General features: G+C 63.1%; 2 protein-coding genes across 2 annotated transcripts; one reads left to right on the top strand and one right to left on the bottom strand.

The window, feature by feature from the left end:
* Nucleotides 1-17: 17 nt before the first annotated feature.
* MRPL11 (mitochondrial ribosomal protein L11) lies at nt 18-22,107 on the bottom strand. The gene is made up of 6 exons (XM_005305455.5): nt 21,954-22,107; nt 12,421-12,555; nt 1,935-2,030; nt 1,482-1,575; nt 720-879; nt 18-445 (listed from the first exon to the last, which is right to left on the bottom strand). Exons 2-6 carry the CDS (start codon nt 12,541-12,543, stop codon nt 334-336), a joined length of 585 nt encoding a protein of 194 aa, XP_005305512.1. The 5' UTR covers nt 12,544-12,555; nt 21,954-22,107; the 3' UTR covers nt 18-333.
* Nucleotides 4,619-9,553, top strand: LOC101947716 (transmembrane protein 121-like). The gene is given in 3 exon segments (XM_005305454.4): nt 4,619-4,807; nt 4,809-4,936; nt 8,018-9,553. Coding segments are annotated over 3 exon segments (1,224 nt in total). The 5' UTR covers nt 4,619-4,664; the 3' UTR covers nt 8,971-9,553.
* Nucleotides 22,108-22,174: the final 67 nt, after the last annotated feature.

Below are 22,174 nucleotides of genomic sequence, written 5' to 3'. Positions count from 1 at the left end.
ACACAGGCTGCTCCTAGTTTGGGGGTCACAGTGGGGTTTTATTGGGTTGGGATTTTAATTGCATCAAAGCAATTCAGCACATTTTAAAGAAGGATTGGATATGAGGGGTGGGCCTGTGGCAGGGGGTGGGGCTAATTCCCGTTCTCCATAGAGGCAAGTCCATAGGACAAAGATGGCCAGGATAGGGGAACAGGGGTGGGGGAATGGATGGACAGACTGACATGCTGCTCCAGAGGGGATGCCCCCAGCTCCCCACGCCCAGAGTGGGGCCAGGAACGTGGGATCTGGACTTGCTGGTCCTGCAGTCCCCTAGGGAAGCGGGTGTCCTGGAGATCATTTCTTCTTGGTGGCTGCCGCCAATGCCGCTGCCTGGGCTTCTGCTGCCGCCACCGCCAAGGCCTCCTCGCGCTGCTGCCGGAACACGGCATATTCCTCTGCACTGAGGCTGGTGGGGGGAGAAGAAAGGGGTCAGACCTGCCTGACATGGAAGACCTGGCTCCCAGCCCCATCTAGCACACTAGACCACACCCAGCCCCACCTGCTCTAACCACTAGATTCCACTCCCTGCCCAGACCTGGGGATAGAACCCAGGAGTCCTGGCTCCCAGAGTCAGGCATAGAACCCAGCAATCCTGACTGCCAACTCCCCCCGCCCCTGCACTCACCCAGAGCTGGGAACCCAGGGCTCCTGCCCCCCATGGACTCTGTGTGGGTACTCACTCTCTCACCACCTTGATGCCCAGGGTTTTGGCACTGCCAATGAGGGATTTCACCACCTTCTCCAGACTCGTGTCCCGCACCACAAAGTTGGAGTTCTTGGACTTCACCAGAGCGATCTCGTACAGATGCTTCAGGGTCACCATGCCCGCTACCTCGTGCCCTGTTCAGCCAGAGACCTGTTAGCTCCACCCATGGGGCCTCATTACAGCCCCCCTGTGGGCCCCTTGCATCCTGACCCACAACTCCCCTACCCCATGTGGGCCCCCGTGTCCCAACCTGCAGCGCCCCCCAACAGACCACAGGGCCCCTCCAGCCAACCTGCAGCCCTCCTGCAAGGCCCCTCCATCCTGACCTGCAGCTCCCCGTGTGCCATGGTCAGACGCAGTCCAGGGGACCCACAGGCTCTTTCTATGGGGTGCACTTGCTGCAGGTCATCTCCAAGAGGGGGTGCGTGGGGGGGGGTGAGTCCTGGGGGCCCAACTCTCCCCCCAACACCTGTTCACAGGGCATCAGGGCCAGCAGGGAAGTGGAGGGAGGCCCTGGGTGCCACTCACCATGTGCTAGCTGGGGTTCAGCACAGAGGGCAGAGTGGGCACCCCCAGAACACAGGGTGACTGCCCCCCGCCATCGGTGGGACCCCTGCCCTAACCACCCTGTGTGGCCCTGCTCCCGTATTGTGCGAGTCCCTCCCCACCAGTCTGGGCCTCTCCCCTCCCTGCTCTGTGTCCCTCCAGTTTGCGCCACCCCCATTCATCTCCTCACCGGTCTGTGCTGCCCCCTTGTCGATGCCGGCGGCTGCCTTGAGGAAATAGGAGGCCGTGGGCTGGTTGATCTGGATCTCATAGGTTCTATCTGGCTGCAACACATTGAGGGGGTGAGCTTAAACTGGGGTTCTGCCTGAGGAGACGTAGCCCAGACCCTTCTGCACCCCAAAGGGAGACCCCCCAGTAACCTGCCACACACAGATCCTGCCCCACTGCAGAGGGGTGTGCTCTGGCCCAGTGGCAGTGATGGGGTGGAGCAGGATAGGGCTGTGTGTAGTGGTGCCTCCCCCTGATATCAATACACATGGGCAGCAGGGCTGGGGGGCAGCAGGGGGCAGCAGGGTGCAGCAGGGTGTGGGGTTCCTGGGGCGTGCACGCTGGGCGGGGGTTGTGCTGTGTGTGTCTCTGGGTGTGCTGGGGTGTGGGTTGCAGGGGGTGGGGGGTGTCTCACCTTGACATCAATGCGCACGGGCAGCGGCACCCCCTCCTTGATGTCCTTGGTTCGCTCGTTGAAGTCCTTGCAGAACTGCCCGATGGGGATGCCCCTCTGGGGAGAGAAGCAGGGACACTGTCAGGGGGTTCGGATCCCCCACCCACCTGCCCCATATGCCCCAGAATCTCTTGCAGATCCACGTGTGACCCAACCCCAAACCACAGCTGGTGCTCCCCAGAGGGGAAAGGCCCTGTATCCCATTCCCCGCACCTGAGCCAGCCAGTCCCCTGCCCTGGGGTCACATTTCAATGGTATATGCCCCCCACCCCTCATTCCCTGTTTGATGGCATGGGGTGAGGCTACTGCACTCCTTCCCAGAGGGGCTGGGCGCAGGGCCGGCTCTAGGATTTTTGCCGCCCCAAGCAAAAACAATTTTGGCCACCCCCCCCACCCCCGTTTTTTTCTTACCCCACCCCCGGCCCCGCCTCAACTCCGCCCCTTCCCCAAATCCCCAGCCCTGCCTCCTCCCCCCAGGCTCTCAAGCCTAGGAGGGAGGGAGAGATCCCAAGCGGCCGCGGCGCGCGAATCAGCTGTTTTGCGTGCCGCGGCCGCTTGGGATCTCCCCCTCCCTCCCGGGTTTGAGAGCCTGGGAGGGAGGGCGAGCAGTGGCGCGCGACCGGTAGCAGGGGAGGTGAGTTAGGGCGGCAGGGGCACATTTTTAGGGGCGGCATGGCCCGCGCCAGAATGCCGCCCCTAAAAATGTGCCGCCCCAAGCACCAGCTTGTTTTGCTGGTGCCTAGAGCCAGCCCTGGCTGGGCGTAGAGTCCAGATCCAGGGTGTAACGCAGGGCTCTGGATCTGGTGGGACGACTTGTGCAATATGAAGTTGTCACTAATGATCAGGCCAAATGAAGCTGAATTAGAGCAGCACTCGCTGCCTCCCGAAGCAGTTTTGAGCTCCCCAGGGAACCCAGACACCACACCGACCACACACACGTCCCACCTAGATGGAACCCCAGACATGCGCAGCATAATCCCTGCCCAGCACACACACCCCAGCACATCTCAAGACATGCACAGCACAACCCCCCCAGCGCGCACACCCCAGCAACCCCGCACCCGCACAGCACAACCCCCACCCAGAGTGCACACCCCAGCAACCCCACACCCTGACACACGCGCAGCACAACCCCCACCCAGCGCACACACCCCAGCAATCCCACACCCCGACACATGCACAGCACAACCCCTACCCAGCGCACACACCCCAGCAACCCGACACACACACAGCACCACCCCCGCCCAGCACACATACCCCAGGAACCCCACACCTCGACATACACACAGCACAACCCCTGCCCAACGCACACACCCCAGCAACCCCACACCCCGAGACACGCACAGCACAACCCCCACCCAGCACACACACACCAGCGAACCCCACATGGGCAGAGACACACGCAGAGACTCCAATGAGCCCTTCTGGCCTCAGAGCCTATGAACCACACACTGCAGGACCTGCTCCCTCCAGCGGGAGGCAGCACACACACTAGCCCAGACCCCATGCCCATGCTATTGAGCCCCTTTGTTCATTGCTCTGGTCACTGCGCTATGATTGACGGGAGGATACCAGGGTGGCGCCTCCCTCCCCGTCCATCTCTGCCTGCCTCCGGAGAATTTCCCGCCTCGGGGTTGCAGAGCTATCAGGGCAGGCTGGCTACTACAGGGATCTGCACCAGGATGGGCTGACGCTGGCGCTTTGGGGCCCAAAATGCTGTAGATGGACCTGTAACCCTGCCCAGGAATGGACAGTCCTGCCCCAGAAGGGACTGAACTCCTGGTCCCAGGAGAATCAGTGGCACTGTACAGGGGCAGCAAGAATGCCACCCCCACCCCTCTCCCAGAACCAGGGGCAGACCCCACGTCCTGATTCCCACTCTAACCACTAGACCCCACTGCCCTCAAGCGCTGGGAAGAGAACCCAGGAGTCCTGGCTCCCAGTCCCTGCTCTAACCACTAGACCCCGGACCCCACCCCTCAGTCGGAGCCCACTCCAGAGCCCGCCATCTCCTCGCCCCCCGGAGCACCGAGAGCAGCCCAGGCTCCCCGCCCCCACGCCGCCGGCGGCACAAGGACCGCGCAGAGCCCAGACCCTGCGGCGGGATTCAGGCCCCGCCCCCTGCGCTCACGCACGCGCGCCGCTGCCGCTCCAGCATACGGGACCTGCAGGTAATGGGGGCGGGGAACTGGCTGCCCTGCCCCCGGGGGTCTGGCCGGGAACGCCTCCGCGCGAGACGGGCAGCGGGAAGCAATGGGGGGATTGGGGGCCGGGGGGGGGAGGAAGCAATGGGGGGATTGGGGGCCGGGGGGGGGAGGAAGCAATGGGATGGGGGGAAGGCGATGGGGGAGGAGGAAGCAATGGGATGGGGGGGGAAGGCGATGGGGGGATTGGGGCCGGGGGGGAGGAAGCAATGGGATTGGGGAGGCAATGGGGGATTGGGGGCCGGGGGAGGAGGAAGCAATGGGATGGGGGGGAAGGCGATGGGGGAGGAGGAAGCACAGGGGTGGGGGAGGCAATGGGGGATTGGGGGCCGGGGGAGGAGGAAGCAATGGGATGGGGGGGAAGGCGATGGGGGAGGAGGAAGCACTGGGGTGGGGGAGGCAATGGGGGATTGGGGGCCGGGGGAGGAGGAAGCACTGGGGTGGGGGAGGCAATGGGGGAGGAGGAAGCACTGGGGTGGGGGAGGCAATGGGGGATTCGGGGACTGGGGTGCGATGGGGTCAGGCTCACAGGATCTGGGGACACATGGTAAGCCCCGACCCCCTCCCCACAGGCAAGGCTGTGCAGGAGCAGCACCCAGGGCTGTGGATTAGGGAGCAGCCAACAGACACGGGACTACCCACAGCTTGAAGCCATGGCAGGGAGTGGGGCACAGACAGCCGGACAGAGCCCGAGCCCTGGACTGATGCAGGGGGAGGAGCGAGGTCCAGCCTGCTCCCAGGGAGGACCAGGATGCCCAGGTCAGTATGTCGCTCTGAAATCACCCCTGCTCTAACAAACTAGACCCCTCTCCCCTCCCAGAGCTGGGGACAGAACATCCACCCCTTTAGCATCACAGCAGGGAACTGAGGTCAGCGGCAACAAACAGTTCTTCCTGTCACCCACTGTACTACTGTGCAGTGCTGCTTTTACACAACCCCAGCCCAGAGGTGGCTGCATCTCAACACTGAGCAAGGGATCCCTGCATAAACAGCTCTCATACCCCACCCCAGAGCCAGCTGCTTCTCTGCACCAGGCAAGAGATCCCTGCATAAACAGCCCCAGTGCGACGCTGCACAGTCCCTGGCTGTCTACTAGTCTGTGAAGTGCCCGAGAGTCGTGCTGTGGGGAGACGCTGGGAACTGACGCATCTCTGGCAGGGCAAATGAATCTGACTGACTGTCATGTGAGTAGGGAGGGTGGAGAGCCCAGGAGCTACTTGCTGGGCTGGAAGCTGGCATAGGGTGACCAGATGTCCTGATTTTATAGGGACAGTCCTGATATTTGGGACTTTTTTTTTTTTTAATATGGGCTCCTATTAACCCCCACCCCCTGTCCCGTTTTTTTCACACTTGCTATCTGGTCACCCTAAGCTGGCACCAAGGAGGGAGGGACAGGCCACATTACCCACCCCCACCTGCAGGGATCACCTACCAGGAGGAGCCGTTCCCATCCCCTGCCAGAGCACACTGCTGTCAGCAAGCCAAATGGCTGGTTCTGGGATCCACGGGTGGGAGGGGAGCACGAAGACAGCGGGCAGGCAAAGCGTGCCCCACTAATACAGGCTGGCATGTCACAACCAGCTCCCAGCACAGAAGATGGACATCCCCACCTGAGCCAATCAGTCCCCCTGCGTCAGGGCTGGATCACAGCCAGCTGGGCAGCCCCTAGACAGCAAAGGTCCCAGCCCCCAGAACCAGCCAGTGCCACCCCCAGCCAGGGCCAGCTCTAGGCACCAGCAAAACAAGCTGGTGCTTGGGGCGGCACATTTTTAGGGGCGGCATGGCCGGCGCCAGAATGCCGCCCCTAAAAATGTGCCCTGGCCGCCCTAACTTACCTCCACTGCTGCCGCTCGCGCGCCAGGCTCTCAAACCCGGGAGGGAGGGGGAGATCCCAAGCGGCCGCGGTGCGCAAAACAGCTGATTCGCGCGGATCTCCCCCTCCCTCCCGGGTTTGAGAGCCTGGGAGGGAGGGGGAGCAGCGGCACTCGAATCAGCTGTTTCATGCTTGAGAGCCTGGGGGGAGGAGGCAGGGCTGGGGATTTGGGGAAGGGGCGGAGTTGAGGCGGAGCCAGGGGTGGGGTAAGAAAAAAACAGCGGTGGGGGGGGCGGCCAAAATTGTTTTTGCTTGGGGCGGCAAAAATCCTAGAGCCGGCCCTGCCCCCAGCTGTGTCACCCTTCCAAACTCCATCATTTGGGGGGGAAAGAGGCAAGAAAGACAGTGATGGGAAGAGCTCATTGAAGCTTCACTCCCTCCCTCCCCCCCAAAAAAGAAATCCATAAATCATGCTGGCACTATCAGCTGCATTGGCATCAGGCCAGTTGGGAAATTGGACCCTTGGTCTCTACCATCATGGGGGGGGGGGGGGCAGCCCCAGCCCCGCTAGCCAAAGCTGTGAGAATCCTACCCAGCATCCTTCCTGCAGCATCCTAGTCAATAACCACATGGGCCCTTTAACCTCTGAGAAATCAGTGCTGTGTGTGCACCAGCAAGGCACCTAGCGCCTGCCTCAGGGTTGGGGTGTAGGGGCTATTTATACAGGGATCCCTCGCCTGGTGTGGAGATGCAGCTGGCTCTGGGCTGGGGCACAGGGGAGGGGGGACTGTTTATACAGGGATCCCTCGCCGGGGGTTAAGATGCGACTGGCTCTGGGCTGGGGGGAGGAGGGGGGCTTTATACAGGGATCCCTCACCCGGCACTGAGATGCAGCTGGCTCTGGGGCATGGGGCTGTTTATATCTAATCAACATCAATGAAATGCCATGTCAAGGTGGCTGAAGTCGCTATTTGTGGCTGCAGTGTCTTGGGGGAGCGTGAGCATGGCCAGTGTGTGTTTGTAGTGTTCGCTATGGGGCGGGGCAAGTGGAGGGCTCTCCCTCCGCTGGCTGCTCTCCCTGAGAAGGTGCCATGGGGAAGGACCAGAGTGGCAGGGGCTGGCTGCCTTGCTGGCCCATTAAGAATGAGGGGACAGGGCTGCCAGCAACACCGATAGTTGCTGGGATCAGCAACCAAATACCTCACTGCTCAACTCCTCCCCGCACACAGGTGCTGCTATTGGAGCCAGCGGTTAGAGCTGAGAGCCAGGACTCCTTGGTTCTACTCTCCACTCTGGGAGGCGAGTGAGTCTAGTGGCTAGAGCAGCAGGCTGGGAGCCAGGAGGTCTAGCCCCAGCACTGCCACTGACTCCATGTGCCCCTGGGTGAGCCCCTCTCGCTCAGTGCCTCAGTTTCCCTGTGTGGGACAGCACTGGGCTGACCCAGTTTCAGGGTCCCCATCAGGTTTGGGAGCCAGCAGAGTCAGACCACTCCCATCACCCTGCCTGCCCAGCCGTGCTCCTCAGATAACTCCCTACAGGCACCGCCCCCACTGAGGGCATTCTGTGCTAGAGGGGGCCCTGTGGGACTGGTGCAAGGGCCGGGGTGAAGTACAGGGGGAATGCAGGGGTGCTGGGCCAGCCCTTCCCTGGGAGCCCTTCAGAGAGGCTGCATTCCTCAGGACAGCAAAAGGGGAAGTGCGTTCCCTGCAATGCAGCCTGTAGGGGGCAGAGGGGAGCACAGTCCCCACCCCCTGCCCACAGCACTTAACCACGGGGGCATTTGGAGTGACCCATTCTGGAGGCCCGGCATTAGCCCCAGGATGGTATGTGCATGTCCAGAAGCCACGGCCTGTCCTTGGTCCCCCATGGCCCAATTGTCCATAGCCGGGTCCCCTCTGGCCTGTCCTCGGTCCCTGTGGGCCCAGCATTAGCCCCGGGATGGTGCGTCCCAAGTCTGCAGCCTGGTCTCTCATGGCCCATCCTGCCCCAGGCAAGTGTGACTCACCACTGCTGTCTTTTCCCCGCAGGAGCTGCCAGCTGGCCACCCCCTGTGACCAGGCTCCCCCGCTCCATGGCACCACCGCCCCCTGCCAGCAAGCCACACGCCTGCATGTCAGCGGTGGTGATCGTCTCCACCATGGCAGCAGTCGATGTGTACCTGATGGAGCTGAGCGCTGGAGCGCAGCGGGCCAGCGTGCTGGCCCTGGCACTAGCAGGTGATCTGTGCTTCCTCTTGGTGCTGCGCTACGTGGGGGCATGGGCGGGTGCCGAGGTGCGGACCCCGCGGCATGGCTACACCATGGCACTCTGGTTCCTCTTTGTCTTCACCCTGGAGATCAAGCTATACTTCATCTACCAGGGGTACCGGGCCGACCGGCGCACCCCTGACCCGCTGGCCCGCCGTACCCTGACCCTGCTGCTCTCCATCTGCATCCCCTCCCTTTACGTGGTCCTGGTGGCCACCGAGCACCTGGAGCATGTGGCCACCTTCCGGCGCAAGGAGGACCTGCGCGGCCGGCTTCTCTGGGTGGTGGTGGACCTGCTGGACCTACTGGAGATGCAGGCCAGCCTGTGGGAGCCTCAGTGGCAGAGGCTGCCGCTGTGGGCTGAGGGCCTGACTTTCTTCTACTGCTACAGCCTGCTGCTGGTGCTGCCCTGCGTGGCACTGGGCGAGATGGACCTGCCCGCCCCACCCCGCCTCCCACTTTACCCGCTGCTCAGCCTGCTGGCTGTCAACCTGGCCACATTGGCCATCCGGGCTGCTGACCTGCTGCTCTACCGCGACCAGCGGGTCTCTGCCATCTTCATGGCCAAGAACCTACTGGCCATCGCGCTCAAGGGGTGCACGGCCTTGCAGTACCACAGAGCTGGGGCTGCTGGGCTGGGGGAGCTCCCCCCTGGGGACATGCCATGTCACACGCCCCGGCGTGGGGGCATGGACAGCACCTCTGGGCCCAGGTTCACCCCCCGGGAGTTCTGAGTGCGCAGGGACACTGCAACACCCACACCCTGAGTTGGAGCTGTGAGCATGGGGCCAGATCCCCTGTTGGTATTTTCCGGCAAAGCTGCCCTGATGTAAACTGGCCCCCAGACTCCTTCACACGCAGAGAGGGGCTGAGATCACAAACCACTATTCACTAACGGACAGGACTAGCATAGAAAGGGGTTGAGGAACACCAGGCACAGCAGGGGACTATGGGTTGGGATTGAGGGGCCCTGAGATAGCTGGGGAGCTGCAGGTGGGGACTGAGGGACACCAGCAGTGCTGGGGTGGGAGGCATGCTCAACCCCTGCCCTTTGGGCTCCACTCCCCACTGCAGCACATTGATGACCACTGTGTACACTCATCACCCCTGTGCTGAGCTAGACTGAGACACATGGGCCCACACCCAGCTGGCCCCGTGGTGAGGGACTAGAGTGTAGCGAGCCCAGGCTGGACCACTGGATGGGCCCAATGGGTGGTGCCAGCTATGGCCCTGGCACTCGGAGAGGTAGGGGGCACATGCCTGGGGCCTGGATGCTCCATGCAGGACAGAGGCAAAATAAAGAAGAGCTAACACAGACCAGACCTTGGATCCCAGTGTGCACGGAGTTCTGGGGCTGGTGCACCACGGCCTGCATTCTCAACCCGGTGCCCCCAAGGAAGCGCCAGCCCCTGACCTTGGCGAAGGCGGGGCAGGGGAGGGATGGAGCCCTGAGTACCCCCTTTATCAGCCAGCAGGAGGGAAGGGGAGGGGAGCCAGGACTCCTGGGTTCTGTCCCAGCTCAGTCACTGACTCACTGTGTGACCTCAGAGAAATGTTTTGTCCCTCTTTGGGCCCTCTGTTTCCCCATCATAGAGTTCAGGGCATTCCCATCCCCGTGGCGGGTGGTTAGCGAGTGACCACTGACCACGTACTGTGACATCCCCTACAAGGGGCTGTGGCCCCCTCTCATCACTGGGGAGAGGCTCACGCATTGGCTCCTTTAGAGCCAGGCCCAGCCCAGCAGCTCCCGGCTCTCTGCTTGGGTTTCCCTGTCCCCTCCAGCTTGAGAGAAGGGGCTTTAACACAGCCTTCCCTGCACCCATCCTGCAGCCACTCACCTGCCCCAGCACTGGAACAATGCCACCTCTGGGGTGGGCACAGGGGCTGTTTATACAGCAGCAACCCCCAGCCCCTTCTCCAGAGCTGGGACAATCCCAGCTTGGGGGCCAGGATTCAGTGGGGTCACCCCATTGCCCTGTTACAGGAGGGCACCGCATGGGGCAGCAGCCCAGCAGGACTCTCCACACTCCCAGCAGAGGAGAGGCCAAGTGCCCTGCTGCTGGGACAGATGCCCACTACCCACCGGCTGGGCCCCGCCATGCCAGGAGGCAGCATGGTCTTGGGGAAGGGTGGGAGGATGCTCTGGGCTGGGACTCAGGGGTGCAATCCTCGCCACTGATTCCCTCCATGACCATGGATGAGTCGTGGCTGCTTTATGGGTCCCAGCTAACAGCCACCCTCCCTCTGTCCAGGAGCTCTTTGGGACAGGTCTCTTGGTATGGGTCTGTGCAGGGCCAGGCGCGCTAGGAGCCCTGATGTCAGCCGGGGAAACGTCTGTGCAGCCTCCAGCATGACGAGGGCTGATCTCAGTCGTGTGTGTGTGTCAGTAGAACGGTGCCTCTGGGCTCCACCTTTGCACAAGCAGCAGCTACAGACGGGCTCTGAGCCCGGGGCAGGCAGGGGCATTCTCAGCCATTCCAGCCCAGCCCCTCTCTAGCCATTGTCTGAACACAGCCCAGAGCGGGTTGCAGCAGCAGACAAGACAACACACAGGCGCATTGCTGGGCTGCGCTCACTCTAAGCGGTGGGATCGGGGGTGCGGCGGGAGCTTGTGCAGTCACATGTCAAGGCCAGAAAGGCCCATTCAAATCCTCCAGTCTGACCCCCCCGGCTGGATAATCCTCCCAGGGATCCTGCAGCCTGCTCAGAGCTGCTCGTTGACTCCAGAGCTGAACTGAGACTCCAAGCAACAGACTCCCTTCCCACCCCCACCCCATTCCTGGGGCACTTGTCAGAAGGGCAGATCTGCCTCCCTCTTAAACAATGGCCCATGAATGCATCCAGGCATCACCTCCAGGCCCTTGACTCTCACTCAGCCTCTGTTGGTGACATTAATGAGCTCCCTGCTCCAGAACCGCCCCCACCCCGCATGGAAGGGCTGAGAGACTGGGGATCAAGCCCCCTTGGAACCTCGTCTGGGAAAAGCTAACTCCATGCAGTTCCCACAGCCTCTCCCCGCAAGACATTCTCCAGCCGGTGGGTCACTCTGGGGCTCTTTTCTGCACCCTCTCTGATTTTTCAACACATGGCAATGCATGTGGATGCACTCCATGGACTAGGATGGGGCAAAATCCCCTCCCTGCTCATACTCACTAATCCTGTTTACACAGTCAAGGGGATCACTAGCCAGTTTCTAGCCCCTTTCATAGGGGTGCATTGATTTTGCCCTGCCCTAGGCGTTTCGTCAGAATGCCGCGAGGTACCAAGTCAGATGCTTTGTGGAGTCCCAATCAATTGTATCAACGCAGTTACCGTCAGCGACTAAGCTGTGATCTCAGCCAATCATGATGCCAGACTCGTCTGACAGACGGACTCCCCAGGAAGTCATCACCGGCAACAGTTACAACACTCGTTCCTCGCAGCACAGGTCTGAGGCGCTGCCCCATTTGGGGAGAGCAACGAAGGCCTCAGAGATGCCCTTCTCTCTCATAGCTAAAGCCACCAGTGCCAGCTACTTCCAGCCTGAACCGATCCTTTCCACAGGCATTTGAACGAAAGACAACCCCTTGTGATTCCTGAGTGCCTCATGCCCAGCCTGGCTGCCCCGATTGGGACTGGAACCCCAACATGAAGTTCAATAGAGCAATATCTCTCTGTCCCCCACCCCAAGGGGGAAGATGCTTCAATTGCAGAGAGCTCAAGAGCCAGTAGAGGGACTGGGCCCCATAAGAGACTCAATCCCTAAAGGGCTCCGTGCCCCCATGTGTCTCCCAAACACGCCTGGGGAGGCTGGATCTCTTCCTGCCCACAAACACTGTGCCCCTGGGAACAGGTGTAAGAGGAAATCCTCCCTCCATAAGCTGGGATGCTGCCCTGACATCTGCATCCAGCCAGCAAATGGGAGGGGGCTAAAGACCCCATACCGCAGGATTTGAACCACAGATCCAATAGCCTTGAGCAGCCCAGAGTGAGAGCAGCTAACCCCGTTCCCACCTTGTGAGTAGCCACAGGGGGGAGCAGGAACCCTGGGGAGGGGATTATTTTGGAGCATCACTGTCCCAGAAGCACCTGCTGCCCTTGCAGTGAACCTCATTCGCCCACACCACTTGTTAAACACACCAACCATCCCCAGTATAACAGGCCTCCCCGCCCCGATCACACAGCCAGTGAGAGGCCTGGCCTACCTGCCCGAGGACAGGGCCCAGGGGAGGCCCCGGCATGGCCTGCCCTGCCCGGATGATCATTCGGATGACACTCCCGGGATCGACCTTCTTCGCAGCTTTGGCGGCACGGGAGATTTTTGACATGGTGAGTCTCAGCTGCGAGATGAGTACAGGGGAGAGGGAAGGTCACAGGGGGCAGAATCCAGCCCCAGGGGAGAGCGCTGGGGAGCTGGCAGGCTCTCTCCAGCACCCACCACACTGGCACTAGAAAGGGCTCCTTTGCCACCCAAGAGGTGCCACAGGCCTGGGGAAACTGTTGTTTGTGCCATATCACGGTTAGAAACCACTATTCCCTGAGGGTCCTAGTGCTCCCCACCCCTATTGTACAGCCATACAGCTCAACCCCCCAATCCCCATGGCTCCTGTACACACCCTAACCATACACCTCAGTCCCCTGTACACGCCCTAACCATACACCTCAGTCCCCCCCGACCCCCTGTACACGCCCTAACCATACACCTCAGTCCCCCCCGACCCCCTGTACGCGCCCTAACCTTACACCTCAGTCCCCCCCTGACCCCCTGTACGCGCCCTAACCATACACTTCAGTCCCCCCCGATCCCCTGTACGCGCCCTAACCATACACCTCAGTCCCCCCCGACCCCCTGTACGCGCCCTAACCTTACACCTCAGTCCCCCCCGACCCCCTGTACGCGCCCTAACCATACACCTCAGTCCCCCCCGACCCCCTGTACGCGCCCTAACCATACACCTCAGTCCCCCCCGACCCCCTGTACGCGCCCTAGCCTTACACCTCAGTCCCCCCGACCCCCTGTACGCGCCCTAACCATACACCTCAGTCCCCCCCGACCCCCTGTACGCGCCCTAACCATACACCTCAGTCCCCCCCGACCCCCTGTACGCGCCCTAACCTTACACCTCAGTCCCCCCGATCCCCTGTACGCGCCCTAACCATACACCTCAGTCCCCCCCGACCCCCTGTACGCGCCCTAACCATACACTTCAGTCCCCCCCGATCCCCTGTACGCGCCCTAACCTTACACCTCAGTCCCCCCCGACCCCCTGTACGCGCCCTAACCTTACACCTCAGTCCCCCCCGACCCCCTGTACGCGCCCTAACCATACACCTCAGTCCCCCCCGATCCCCTGTACGCGTCCTAGCCATACACCTCAGTCACCCCGATCCCCTGTACGCGCCCTAACCTTACACCTCAGTCCCCCCCGATCCCCTGTACGCGCCCTAACCATACACCTCAGTCCCCCCCCGATCCCCTGTACGCGCCCTAACCATACACCTCAGTCCCCCCCGATCCCCTGTACGCGCCCTAACCATACACCTCAGTCCCCCCCGATCCCCTGTACGCGCCCTAACCATACACCTCAGTCCCCCCCCCGACCCCCTGTACGCGCCCTAACCATACACCTCAGTCCCCCCCGATCCCCTGTACGCGCCCTAACCATACACCTCAGTCCCCCCCGATCCCCTGTACGCGCCCTAACCATACACCTCAGTCCCCCCCGATCCCCTGTACGCGCCCTAACCATACACCTCAGTCCCCCCCGATCCCCTGTACGCGCCCTAACCATACACCTCAGTCCCCCCGATCCCCTGTACGCGCCCTAACCATACACCTCAGTCCCCCCCCGACCCCCTGTACGCGCCCTAACCATACACCTCAGTCCCCCCCCGACCCCCTGTACGCGCCCTAACCATACACCTCAGTCCCCCCCTGACCCCCTGTACGCGCCCTAACCATACACCTCAGTCCCCCCGATCCCCTGTACGCGCCCTAACCATACACCTCAGTCCCCCCCCCGACCCCCTGTACGCGCCCTAACCATACACCTCAGTCCCCCCGATCCCCTGTACGCGCCCTAACCTTACACCTCAGTCCCCCCCGACCCCCTGTACGCGCCCTAACCATACACCTCAGTCCCCCCCGACCCCCTGTACGCGCCCTAACCATACACCTCAGTCCCCCCCGACCCCCTGTACGCGCCCTAACCTTACACCTCAGTCCCCCCCGATCCCCTGTACGCGCCCTAACCTTACACCTCAGTCCCCCCCGACCCCCTGTACGCGCCCTAACCATACACCTCAGTCCCCCCCGACCCCCTGTACGCGCCCTAACCTTACACCTCAGTCCCCCCCGGTCCCCTGTACGCGCCCTAACCATACACCTCAGTCCCCCCCGATCCCCTGTACGCGCCCTAACCTTACACCTCAGTCCCCCCCGATCCCCTGTACGCGCCCTAACCATACACCTCAGTCCCCCCCTGACCCCCTGTACGCGCCCTAACCATACACCTCAGTCCCCCCGATCCCCTGTACGCGCCCTAACCATACACCTCAGTCCCCCCCCCGACCCCCTGTACGCGCCCTAACCATACACCTCAGTCCCCCCGATCCCCTGTACGCGCCCTAACCTTACACCTCAGTCCCCCCCGATCCCCTGTACGCGCCCTAACCTTACACCTCAGTCCCCCCCGACCCCCTGTACGCGCCCTAACCATACACCTCAGTCCCCCCCGACCCCCTGTACGCGCCCTAACCTTACACCTCAGTCCCCCCGATCCCCTGTACGCGCCCTAACCTTACACCTCAGTCCCCCCCGACCCCCTGTACGCGCCCTAACCATACACCTCAGTCCCCCCCGACCCCCTGTACGCGCCCTAACCTTACACCTCAGTCCCCCCCGATCCCCTGTACGCGCCCTAACCATACACCTCAGTCCCCCCCGATCCCCTGTACGCGCCCTAACCTTACACCTCAGTCCCCCCCGATCCCCTGTACGCGCCCTAACCATACACCTCAGTCCCCCCGATCCCCTGTACGCGCCCTAACCATACACCTCAGTCCCCCCGATCCCCTGTACGCGCCCTAACCTTACACCTCAGTCCCCCCCGACCCCCTGTACGCGCCCTAACCATACACCTCAGTCCCCCCCGACCCCCTGTACGCGCCCTAACCATACACCTCAGTCCCCCCCTGACCCCCTGTACGCGCCCTAACCATACACCTCAGTCCCCCCGATCCCCTGTACGCGCCCTAACCATACACCTCAGTCCCCCCCCCGACCCCCTGTACGCGCCCTAACCATACACCTCAGTCCCCCCGATCCCCTGTACGCGCCCTAACCTTACACCTCAGTCCCCCCCGACCCCCTGTACGCGCCCTAACCATACACCTCAGTCCCCCCCGACCCCCTGTACGCGCCCTAACCATACACCTCAGTCCCCCCCGACCCCCTGTACGCGCCCTAACCTTACACCTCAGTCCCCCCGATCCCCTGTACGCGCCCTAACCTTACACCTCAGTCCCCCCCGACCCCCTGTACGCGCCCTAACCATACACCTCAGTCCCCCCCGACCCCCTGTACGCGCCCTAACCTTACACCTCAGTCCCCCCCGGTCCCCTGTACGCGCCCTAACCATACACCTCAGTCCCCCCCGATCCCCTGTACGCGCCCTAACCTTACACCTCAGTCCCCCCCGATCCCCTGTACGCGCCCTAACCATACACCTCAGTCCCCCCCTGACCCCCTGTACGCGCCCTAACCATACACCTCAGTCCCCCCGATCCCCTGTACGCGCCCTAACCATACACCTCAGTCCCCCCCCCGACCCCCTGTACGCGCCCTAACCATACACCTCAGTCCCCCCGATCCCCTGTACGCGCCCTAACCTTACACCTCAGTCCCCCCCGATCCCCTGTACGCGCCCTAACCTTACACCTCAGTCCCCCCCGACCCCCTGTACGCGCCCTAACCATACACCTCAGTCCCCCCCGACCCCCTGTACGCGCCCTAACCTTACACCTCAGTCCCCCCGATCCCCTGTACGCGCCCTAACCTTACACCTCAGTCCCCCCCGACCCCCTGTACGCGCCCTAACCATACACCTCAGTCCCCCCCGACCCCCTGTACGCGCCCTAACCTTACACCTCAGTCCCCCCCGATCCCCTGTACGCGCCCTAACCATACACCTCAGTCCCCCCCGATCCCCTGTACGCGCCCTAACCTTACACCTCAGTCCCCCCCGATCCCCTGTACGCGCCCTAACCATACACCTCAGTCCCCCCGATCCCCTGTACGCGCCCTAACCATACACCTCAGTCCCCCCGATCCCCTGTACGCGCCCTAACCTTACACCTCAGTCCCCCCCGACCCCCTGTACGCGCCCTAACCATACACCTCAGTCCCCCCCGACCCCCTGTACGCGCCCTAACCTTACACCTCAGTCCCCCCCCGACCCCCTGTACGCGCCCTAACCATACACCTCAGTCCCCCCGATCCCCTGTACGCGCCCTAACCATACACCTCAGTCCCCCCCCGACCCCCTGTACGCGCCCTAACCATACACCTCAGTCCCCCCGATCCCCTGTACGCGCCCTAACCTTACACCTCAGTCCCCCCCGGTCCCCTGTACGCGCCCTAACCATACACCTCAGTCCCCCCCGATCCCCTGTACGCGCCCTAACCTTACACCTCAGTCCCCCCCGATCCCCTGTACGCGCCCTAACCATACACCTCAGTCCCCCCCTGACCCCCTGTACGCGCCCTAACCATACACCTCAGTCCCCCCGATCCCCTGTACGCGCCCTAACCATACACCTCAGTCCCCCCCCCGACCCCCTGTACGCGCCCTAACCATACACCTCAGTCCCCCCGATCCCCTGTACGCGCCCTAACCTTACACCTCAGTCCCCCCCGATCCCCTGTACGCGCCCTAACCTTACACCTCAGTCCCCCCCGACCCCCTGTACGCGCCCTAACCATACACCTCAGTCCCCCCCGACCCCCTGTACGCGCCCTAACCTTACACCTCAGTCCCCCCGATCCCCTGTACGCGCCCTAACCTTACACCTCAGTCCCCCCCGACCCCCTGTACGCGCCCTAACCATACACCTCAGTCCCCCCCGACCCCCTGTACGCGCCCTAACCTTACACCTCAGTCCCCCCCGATCCCCTGTACGCGCCCTAACCATACACCTCAGTCCCCCCCGATCCCCTGTACGCGCCCTAACCTTACACCTCAGTCCCCCCCGATCCCCTGTACGCGCCCTAACCATACACCTCAGTCCCCCCGATCCCCTGTACGCGCCCTAACCATACACCTCAGTCCCCCCGATCCCCTGTACGCGCCCTAACCTTACACCTCAGTCCCCCCCGACCCCCTGTACGCGCCCTAACCATACACCTCAGTCCCCCCCGACCCCCTGTACGCGCCCTAACCTTACACCTCAGTCCCCCCCGATCCCCTGTACGCGCCCTAACCTTACACCTCAGTCCCCCCCGACCCCCTGTACGCGCCCTAACCATACACCTCAGTCCCCCCCGACCCCCTGTACGCGCCCTAACCTTACACCTCAGTCCCCCCGATCCCCTGTACGCGCCCTAACCTTACACCTCAGTCCCCCCCGACCCCCTGTACGCGCCCTAACCATACACCTCAGTCCCCCCCGACCCCCTGTACGCGCCCTAACCTTACACCTCAGTCCCCCCCGATCCCCTGTACGCGCCCTAACCATACACCTCAGTCCCCCCCGATCCCCTGTACGCGCCCTAACCTTACACCTCAGTCCCCCCCGATCCCCTGTACGCGCCCTAACCATACACCTCAGTCCCCCCGATCCCCTGTACGCGCCCTAACCATACACCTCAGTCCCCCCGATCCCCTGTACGCGCCCTAACCTTACACCTCAGTCCCCCCCGACCCCCTGTACGCGCCCTAACCATACACCTCAGTCCCCCCCGACCCCCTGTACGCGCCCTAACCTTACACCTCAGTCCCCCCCTGACCCCCTGTACGCGCCCTAACCATACACCTCAGTCCCCCCGATCCCCTGTACGCGCCCTAACCATACACCTCAGTCCCCCCCCGACCCCCTGTACGCGCCCTAACCATACACCTCAGTCCCCCCGATCCCCTGTACGCGCCCTAACCTTACACCTCAGTCCCCCCCTGACCCCCTGTACGCGCCCTAACCATACACCTCAGTCCCCCCGATCCCCTGTACGCGCCCTAACCATACACCTCAGTCCCCCCCCGACCCCCTGTACGCGCCCTAACCATACACCTCAGTCCCCCCGATCCCCTGTACGCGCCCTAACCTTACACCTCAGTCCCCCCCGGTCCCCTGTACGCGCCCTAACCATACACCTCAGTCCCCCCCGATCCCCTGTACGCGCCCTAACCTTACACCTCAGTCCCCCCCGATCCCCTGTACGCGCCCTAACCATACACCTCAGTCCCCCCCTGACCCCCTGTACGCGCCCTAACCATACACCTCAGTCCCCCCGATCCCCTGTACGCGCCCTAACCATACACCTCAGTCCCCCCCCCGACCCCCTGTACGCGCCCTAACCATACACCTCAGTCCCCCCGATCCCCTGTACGCGCCCTAACCTTACACCTCAGTCCCCCCGATCCCCTGTACGCGCCCTAACCTTACACCTCAGTCCCCCCCGACCCCCTGTACGCGCCCTAACCATACACCTCAGTCCCCCCCGACCCCCTGTACGCGCCCTAACCTTACACCTCAGTCCCCCCGATCCCCTGTACGCGCCCTAACCTTACACCTCAGTCCCCCCCGACCCCCTGTACGCGCCCTAACCATACACCTCAGTCCCCCCCGACCCCCTGTACGCGCCCTAACCTTACACCTCAGTCCCCCCCGATCCCCTGTACGCGCCCTAACCATACACCTCAGTCCCCCCCGATCCCCTGTACGCGCCCTAACCTTACACCTCAGTCCCCCCCGATCCCCTGTACGCGCCCTAACCATACACCTCAGTCCCCCCGATCCCCTGTACGCGCCCTAACCATACACCTCAGTCCCCCCGATCCCCTGTACGCGCCCTAACCTTACACCTCAGTCCCCCCCGACCCCCTGTACGCGCCCTAACCATACACCTCAGTCCCCCCCGACCCCCTGTACGCGCCCTAACCTTACACCTCAGTCCCCCCCTGACCCCCTGTACGCGCCCTAACCATACACCTCAGTCCCCCCGATCCCCTGTACGCGCCCTAACCATACACCTCAGTCCCCCCCCGACCCCCTGTACGCGCCCTAACCATACACCTCAGTCCCCCCGATCCCCTGTACGCGCCCTAACCTTACACCTCAGTCCCCCCCGACCCCCTGTACGCGCCCTAACCATACACCTCAGTCCCCCCCGACCCCCTGTACGCGCCCTAACCTTACACCTCAGTCCCCCCGATCCCCTGTACGCGCCCTAACCTTACACCTCAGTCCCCCCCGACCCCCTGTACGCGCCCTAACCATACACCTCAGTCCCCCCCGACCCCCTGTACGCGCCCTAACCTTACACCTCAGTCCCCCCCGATCCCCTGTACGCGCCCTAACCATACACCTCAGTCCCCCCCGATCCCCTGTACGCGCCCTAACCTTACACCTCAGTCCCCCCCGACCCCCTGTACGCGCCCTAACCTTACACCTCAGTCCCCCCCGACCCCCTGTACGCGCCCTAACCATACACCTCAGTCCCCCCCGATCCCCTGTACGCGCCCTAACCTTACACCTCAGTCCCCCCCGACCCCCTGTACGCGCCCTAACCTTACACCTCAGTCCCCCCCGACCCCCTGTACGCGCCCTAACCATACACCTCAGTCCCCCCCGATCCCCTGTACGCGCCCTAACCTTACACCTCAGTCCCCCCCGACCCCCTGTACGCGCCCTAACCTTACACCTCAGTCCCCCCCGACCCCCTGTACGCGCCCTAACCATACACCTCAGTCCCCCCCGACCCCCTGTACGCGCCCTAACCTTACACCTCAGTCCCCCCGATCCCCTGTACGCGCCCTAACCTTACACCTCAGTCCCCCCCGACCCCCTGTACGCGCCCTAACCATACACCTCAGTCCCCCCCGACCCCCTGTACGCGCCCTAACCTTACACCTCAGTCCCCCCCGATCCCCTGTACGCGCCCTAACCATACACCTCAGTCCCCCCCGATCCCCTGTACGCGCCCTAACCTTACACCTCAGTCCCCCCCGATCCCCTGTACGCGCCCTAACCATACACCTCAGTCCCCCCGATCCCCTGTACGCGCCCTAACCATACACCTCAGTCCCCCCGATCCCCTGTACGCGCCCTAACCTTACACCTCAGTCCCCCCCGACCCCCTGTACGCGCCCTAACCATACACCTCAGTCCCCCCCGACCCCCTGTACGCGCCCTAACCTTACACCTCAGTCCCCCCCTGACCCCCTGTACGCGCCCTAACCATACACCTCAGTCCCCCCGATCCCCTGTACGCGCCCTAACCATACACCTCAGTCCCCCCCCGACCCCCTGTACGCGCCCTAACCATACACCTCAGTCCCCCCCGACCCCCTGTACGCGCCCTAACCTTACACCTCAGTCCCCCCCGATCCCCTGTACGCGCCCTAACCATACACCTCAGTCCCCCCCGATCCCCTGTACGCGCCCTAACCTTACACCTCAGTCCCCCCCGACCCCCTGTACGCGCCCTAACCATACACCTCAGTCCCCCCCGATCCCCTGTACGCGCCCTAACCTTACACCTCAGTCCCCCCCGACCCCCTGTACGCGCCCTAACCTTACACCTCAGTCCCCCCCGACCCCCTGTACGCGCCCTAACCATACACCTCAGTCCCCCCCGATCCCCTGTACGCGCCCTAACCTTACACCTCAGTCCCCCCCGATCCCCTGTACGCGCCCTAACCATACACCTCAGTCCCCCCCGACCCCCTGTACGCGCCCTAACCATACACCTCAGTCCCCCCGATCCCCTGTACGCGCCCTAACCATACACCTCAGTCCCCCCCGACCCCCTGTACGCGCCCTAACCATACACCTCAGTCCCCCCCGACCCCCTGTACGCGCCCTAACCTTACACCTCAGTCCCCCCCGATCCCCTGTACGCGCCCTAACCTTACACCTCAGTCCCCCCCGATCCCCTGTACGCGCCCTAACCATACACCTCAGTCCCCCCCGATCCCCTGTACGCGCCCTAACCATACACCCCAGTCCCCCCGATCCCCTGTACGCGCCCTAGCCATACACCCCAGTCCCCCCGATTCCCTGTACGCGCCCTAGCCATACACCCCAGTCCCCCCGATCCCCTGTACGCGCCCTAACCATACACCTCAGTCCCCCCCGATCCCCTGTACGCGCCCTAACCATACACCTCAGTCCCCCCCGACCCCCTGTACGCGCCCTAACCATACACCTCAGTCCCCCCGATCCCCTGTACGCGCCCTAACCATACACCTCAGTCCCCCCCGACCCCCTGTACGCGCCCTAACCTTACACCTCAGTCCCCCCCGACCCCCTGTACGCGCCCTAACCATACACCTCAGTCCCCCCGATCCCCTGGCTCTCGATACAGCTCAGCCCCCCCATCCGCCCTCACCATACAGCTCAACCTCCTTCGCGTCCCACCACCGCATGGCCCCTGCCTGGCTCTTGCCCTGTGCTCCCCACCCATGGCCATTCCCCAAACTCAGCCTCCCTTCCCCATTGCCCCACACGCCCCAGAACTCACCCTGCGGCTCAGCCCCTAATATCAACTCCACTCGCCGCTCTCAGCGCAGCCTGGGCGCAGACATATTGGGGCAAGAGACTCGGCGAACGGCATGCCGGGAGCTGTAGTTCCCCTTGTTCCGTCCCCGTGCATGCCCAAATGTATGCTGGGAGTTGTAGTTCTCACTAGCCCTTCCTGTGCAATTCCACGTGCATGCCGGGGGTTATGGTTCCCCCCTCCAT

This window comes from Chrysemys picta, chromosome 7 (genome assembly GCF_011386835.1).
Source record: "Chrysemys picta bellii isolate R12L10 chromosome 7, ASM1138683v2, whole genome shotgun sequence".
NCBI classification, from domain to species: Eukaryota; Metazoa; Chordata; order Testudines; family Emydidae; genus Chrysemys; species Chrysemys picta.
The sequence above is the reverse complement of the archived record's forward strand: the minus strand, read 5'-3'. Positions and strand labels throughout refer to the sequence as shown.

What these genes read in the sequence shown, in the direction of transcription:
- MRPL11 (XM_005305455.5), bottom strand. Translation starts at nt 12,543, where the DNA reads ATGTCAAAAATCTCCCGTGCCGCCAAAGCTGCGAAGAAGGTCGATCCC. An exon ending in CCGTGCGCATTGATGTCAAG is followed by an intron (nt 1,576 to 1,934) that starts GTGAGACACCCC and finishes AATGTGTTGCAG; the next exon opens with CCAGATAGAACCTATGAGAT. An exon ending in GGCATCAAGGTGGTGAGAGA is followed by an intron (nt 446 to 719) that starts GTGAGTACCCAC and finishes TCCCCCCACCAG; the next exon opens with CCTCAGTGCAGAGGAATATG.